The 6,428-nt window shown below is 33.4% G+C and overlaps 1 protein-coding gene across 2 annotated transcripts; it reads left to right on the forward strand.

Annotated features, from left to right (window-relative positions):
• Positions 1-2,430: 2,430 nt before the first annotated feature.
• On the forward strand, positions 2,431-6,168 carry LOC114403456. Of its 2 annotated transcripts, XM_028366451.1 has the most exons (7): positions 2,431-3,048; positions 3,428-3,639; positions 4,024-4,300; positions 4,430-4,515; positions 4,597-4,688; positions 5,321-5,551; positions 5,684-6,168. In XM_028366451.1, the coding sequence occupies exons 1-6, from the start codon at positions 2,731-2,733 to the stop codon at positions 5,539-5,541; spliced, it is 1,206 nt and encodes a 401-aa protein (XP_028222252.1). In that variant the 5' UTR covers positions 2,431-2,730; the 3' UTR covers positions 5,542-5,551; positions 5,684-6,168. The 2 variants fall into 2 exon arrangements, with proteins under 2 accessions (XP_028222252.1, XP_028222251.1); XM_028366450.1 differs by having other exon boundaries at positions 2,432-3,048; positions 5,321-6,168.
• Positions 6,169-6,428: the final 260 nt, after the last annotated feature.

Here is a 6,428-nt window from a genome sequence, read left to right on the forward strand (position 1 = left end):
AATAACATTTTTAATTTGTAAAAAACATTCACCTCCTTTGGAATGATTTTTTTAAGGTTTTGATTTTTTAAATGATCAATCAATAAAAAATAATTGTCTATGATTTTAAATTTTTTTAAAAATCAGCAAACTTTTATTATAATTTTAAATTTGATGTCATTATAAATACTAATAAACATTTATATTCTATTATGAAAACTTTATTAAAAAAATAATTAAATAAATAGTGTTTGATTAAACAAAAATAATAATTTTCTTATTGTTTTACAGTAAATTTTTTGCTTCTTTTTTTTATATTGATAGCATTTATTCAAGAGTTAACAACCAAATAATTGAATGTTTTGTAGTTGAAGAGAAGTAAGAAGAATGCGCCACTTCCATTGGTAATATTTTATGCATGATGAAACTTAAAAATTATATAACGGAAACAGACACTTCCTGGGGTGATGTAGCTATCCCAAAATTTTGTCACATTCATTATAAATTTTTCAAAATTATAATAATTAGTCACAATTTATTATTAACGTTCGGATATATTTGTCACACTTTTTACACTTTCGGAGACTAAATTTTTCATTTTCATTTTTCATGGACACTTTTGTCGCAATCAATATAAATTTTTCAAAATTATAATAATTAGTCACAATCTATTATTAACGTTTGGATATATTTGTCACACTTTTTACACTTTCGGAGACTAAATTTTACATTTTCATCTTTCATGGACACAATTGTCGCAATCATTATAAGTTTTTTTAAAATTATAATAATTAGTCACAATCTATTATTAACGTTCGAATATATTTGTCACACTTTTTATCCTTGCAGAAACTAAGTTTTGTATTTTCATTTTACTGGGACACATTTGTCAGCATAGTGTAAATATGAAAAGTAAAAAGAAAAATATCATATGACAAATATGTTCATATGTTGACAATTAGAGATGACTACGTTGATCATTATTTTAGTGACAAATTTATCTCTATGTCTCAAATAAGCTATTTTATCAATGGTGTTGAACAAAAACTAACGACTACATATATTTATTGTATTTTTAGGAATTAAATTCTGTATTATTATCTTTGATGAACAAATTTATCAGCGAATTATACAAAAGTAATCATTTACCTTTTTTAACTTTATTAATTAAAAAATCTTAAAAAAAAATTACTTATTAATCATAAGAATTAAAAAAATAAATTTAAAAACTATAATAACTACATAAGTAATTAAACCTTAAAAAAAAGTAGAGGATAAAACAAGACAAGAAAAGGACAGCTTCTACAGTGTTACTGCCTTAAATCAGGTCCGCAGACGTGTACTACCTTTTCTCTGCCACACGTGTCACCTTGTTGATGACGAATCCGAGTGCCTTAGTTTCCATCAATCACAGATCAGCAGCTGTTGACCACATACATACATACTAGTACTTCCTTCATTATTCAGAACCCATCCATCATCAAAACTTGTTATTCACACTGCTATTTTCACCATCCCGAGTCCTCACATCCAAAAACCTATTTTTGTCTTTTCAATTACTATTACTAAAATAGTGTAAAAAAACATACTATTATGAAAGTTAAATACTATCCTTATAAAATTAAAGTTCCTAATGGCATTTTATTTTTTATTTCATAAACCATAACTTATGTAAATATTTTATTTTAAAAAAAACTCTTGTAAATATTTTAATTCATAGAACAACGTCATTTAACAAGTATAATTTGTTTATATGTACGTATCTATCTTTATTTGTGAATTTTCCTGTATTTTTTTCTCATCTAAACAGATGATAAAAGTATGCATCAAATTGAAATATTTTATAAAATTACAGTAAAAAAATGAAAAATTAGCAACAGTAAATCAAAGAAAAAGAAAGGGTAAAGTCTATGGTCAGTCATAAATTTTCAGAGTTAATTTAATTAATTTTCCGTTTTCAATCGTTTTTCGCCCTTCGCATCCGTTCCGCTTAGCCCTCGATTGAAATGACCACCTTACCCTTCCGCCCCACCTGCTTCCTGCAGCTTCTAACGACCAGATCCATTTCCTGACTCCCTCCACGTTGGCTTCTTTATTCAGAAAAAAATGCCATTCACGTAATTAACAAAGTGCATATATAGTAATATATTCAGTCATTCAAGGAGAAATAAAAAAAAGACAAATAAAATAAGTAAATATAATTAATAAGATAAATGCTAACCAATACTTAAGAATATTCGTTAAAAAAGGTTACATTCTCTTATAATTTATATAATAAATATTTTTCTTTTCTTAAACAATACCGTTATACTCAGTTAATGTAACCTTTTTTAACGAATATGTTGTCTAAAAAAAATAGCATTATTTGACACCAAGAGAAATGAAAAAAGAAAGAGAGATAAAAAAAAATAGTGAAAATGTAGGAATATACAATAATACAAATCGTAACGTTGTTCTATTTAACTCAAAGACCCATCTCTTCCTACTTTTTCTTTCATTCTTTCCGATTCACAGAAACAACTCCTCTTTACTCAAACCCTTCTTCCTCATAACAACAAAAACAGAAACCCCTTTCCCCCAAACCCTAGAATCGCCACAGACAGATCCTCATCGTTCCCAATCCAATTCCCAACAATTTCTTTCTATCCGAAACACCGTTGACCACACACACCCGAGTTTTTATCCATAAAAGTACCGTTTTTTTATTCCTGGGTCCCCTTTTTTTCTCCTTCTCTTTTATTGGGCATAGGAATGTTGGGTACTGGGTTGAACTTCAGGCGCGCTCGCGGCGAGGATCGATTCTATTCTCCGGCGAAGGCTCGCCGGTCGCTTCACACCATGGAGAATGACAAGCTTCGTAGGGTCCACAGCGATGTCGCCGCGTCTCGCTCCGTCAGAGACAAATCGGTCGGCTCGGGTAACCGGGTACCTGAGAACCGGGTCGGGTCGGATGAGGCAAAGAAGAGCGGCGCGGTTCCTTCGTGCGAACCGGTGGCGAACCGGTTGAGTAATCTGGAGCGGTTCTTGCAGGCGATCACGCCCTCCGTGCCTGCTTTGTATCTGCCTAAGGTTTGCTTTTGAGTCACTGGAACAAGTGTTTTGAAAAAAAAAGGTTTTTATTTAAACTGGGTTGTTGGTGAAATCGTGTTTCATTTATTGAAATTGGTTTGATGGGAATTCGATTTAAAGTTCACGTCTTTGTTTGTGAGTTGTGACGAAAACATTCAATGGGAGGAAGGTTTAACATTTATGGACGTGTTTAATTACAGAGGAGGGACCATGGAATGGGGGGGGGGGGGGGGTGTGAATTAAAAGAAACAAATGAAGCAAAGTTTTCGTGCAGAAAAAGAAAAAAGATTAATGACATTCTTGTGAATTTCTCATTTTTTATGTGTTTGTGTGTGGAAATGTTAAGCGTGAAAGTTTTTTTTTTTTTTTGATCTTGCAGAGAACGACAAGAGGACTCAGGGCGTGTGAGGCGGAGTTTCAGCCTTACTTCGTCCTCGGGGATTTGTGGGAGTTCTTTCGGGAATGGAGTGCTTATGGCGCAGGAGTGCCACTTGTACTGAATGACAAGGATAGTGTTGTGCAGTACTATGTTCCCTATCTTTCTGGGATCCAAATTTATTCCCAGAATGTGAAGCCAGCTGTAAAGTCAAGGTATATATATATAGCATGCTTTGAACCTGCACAGATGATTCATTTTAGTAACTGTTTCAGAAGGTGCAAAATCAAAATACAAGCCAAAAAACAGGGTTTGGGTGGATGATTTGCATATTTTATTAGGTGTTTATGGATTTTAAGTATGTTGCAGGATTAAAATAATGTGCATGTTTGGTTTTCTACCATTTTGATTTCCTTAAGACAATGATGAGACCTTTACTGCTTATAGGGTTGAATGCTTTAAGCTAAGAGTTAGCTACTTTTGTTTGTTTGTTTTTTTTGTTCTCAATTTTTATGGTGTGCAGATGTGTGGATACTACTGCCTTTTTCTCTGAGGGCTGAGTACTTGTATGATATTGTTGTTGTTTGGTTCTTTGATAGGCAACTTGGGGAGGATAGCGACAGTGATTTTAGGGACTCAAGTAGTGATGGTAGCAGTGATAGCGAACCTGTACATGGAAGGGGATTGAGGAATCTTCCCCATCTGTCAGAAGAGGTGCCTCAATGGATGGGCAGATTATCTTTGAGAGACCACCATTCTCTTCCACAAGATGGGTTTTCTAGTGATGATGGAGAATCTGCCAATTCTCAGGGTTACTTGATTTTTGAGTATCTTGAACGGGACCCTCCTTACAGTCGGGAGCCTTTGGCTGATAAGGTGTGTGCTAACTGACTCTACCCTGCCATATTTTGCCTTCCTTCTACTGGAACGGAATTTTGGTCATTTGTTATTTCCTGTTCCTTCTTTGTTTAGCTGTTTGATTATATTTTCTTTTGTGATGGTTAGATAACGGACCTTGCTTTTCAATTCCCTGAACTGGTGACCCTCAGAAGTTGTGATATACTACCATCAAGTTGGATATCTGTAGCCTGGTATTCTTCTGTACTTATGTGCTTTCATATTCAGCTTACAGATGCACAAGGGACTGATGTGTTCTTATGTTTTGCTTTTAGGTATCCAATTTACAGGATACCAACTGGTCCAACATTAAAAGATCTAGATGCATGTTTTCTGACATACCATTCTCTTTATACGCCCATGGGAGGTAAAATGGATTTTTCATTTATGTGGTAGTGAGTTTTGCTATATAACAAAGTTTGGGAAAGATAATAAAACACTGTATTACATTAAGTAAGTTTTCTTAAATGAATAAATTTCATGTTTTTGAGATTGTTGTCTTAGGACTTAGGATGTTGGCATTAAACCAGTAACTAGTTTATCTTATGTTAACATGTACATCAACTAAGCCTTTTTCTACTAGTAAGTGTAGGGTTGGCTACATGCAACATATGACACCATAAATTTCTATCTTGTGTATGTTACATATATATATATATATATATATATATATATACACACACACCAATGTACTATTAATATGGAATAGGGACATGTATATGCATCCATCAGTAACATAATGACTGGTTCTAAAATAAAATGTTATTTAGAACCTTTCCTTAGACTATGATACATGTACCATAAATGTTATTTTTGAACCTCCTCATGCAATGGATAGGATGCATATTGATGTCTCTATTTCATATTTGGGTTTCACAATCTTCCTTCGCTTACAATTATATGATTATATGACTTATGTCTTGGCACCTGTTAATTGTGATTTTTCCGTTATCTATTTTGCACTAGTTGATTTATTGAGACATGCATTGCTTTTTTCAGGTTCACAAAGAGTGCAGGCTCCCATGCCACATCCTACTGAGATGGACCATGTCCATAAAATGTCTTTACCTGTTTTTGGTCTTGCTTCATATAAGTTCAAAGGATCTCTGTGGACTCCTAATGGTGGACATGAATGCCAGCGGTCTCTTTTGCAGGGTGCTGACGACTGGTTAAGACTGCATCAAGTCAGTCATCCAGATTTTCAGTTTTTCAGCCGTTGATGATGTTAAGGTGACTGTAATGTTATTATACTTTGGCCATTTATGAATAGTACCTAAGTATTTGCCAGTGCCTCCTATGGTTCATTTCTTAGATGCCAGACTTGATGAAGTTGGAGTTAATAACCTAATTAATTGACTGAAGGAAAATGAAAATTGGAGAAAAGATGTTTAGCACTGTCCTTGGTAATTTTCTGCACTGTTTCCTTCCGTAAGAAGTGAAAGAATCAGAAAAGTAATGGTAATAAAGCAGTAAAGCTTTGGACAAGCGGCAGTGTTGAGGCTTAATGTGTTCATGGAGGATGTACAGATTAACAAGCAGCTTCTCAAGTGCTAGCTGATCTGTTTATTTGCTAACATCGATGAGTCCTACATCAGTTGCGTATCTGTTGGTATGGTTTTGTTAAAAGAGAACAGGCTACATTTTTTCTGTCCTGGTGATGTTCTATATTAGGACTTAGCTTTAATTTATTGGGGGAATTTTACTGGATATGGTCTTTTAGATGTATTCATGCTTGAATTTCCCCCAACTCTATTTGAATTCTTTAAGTTATCTTTCTTTGCTGCATTACCTATAGAACTTTTTTTATTGAATTTAGATACCGATGAAGGGTCGGTCCCTTTGCTTTAGAAGATAATGGTAAAATTCTTGTCGACTGAACTAATTAAAATACTTGTTCTGTATTTTCAAAATGATATTTTAAAAGTGAATTTAGAAGAATCAATTTTGACTTGTGGTAAATAAAATCACTTTTCAAGTATAAGTAGAATAATATTTACAATTAATTTTACGATACCAAAAGGTTAAAAATCACTTTTGAAGTGTTTTTTTTCCTTTCAACTCGAAAACAAATTTGAAATCACTTACCTAAGCAAACAAACTAGTAATT

The sequence above is a fragment of the Glycine soja genome, chromosome 20 (assembly GCF_004193775.1).
Source record: "Glycine soja cultivar W05 chromosome 20, ASM419377v2, whole genome shotgun sequence".
In the NCBI taxonomy this organism is placed as follows: Eukaryota; Viridiplantae; Streptophyta; class Magnoliopsida; order Fabales; family Fabaceae; genus Glycine; species Glycine soja.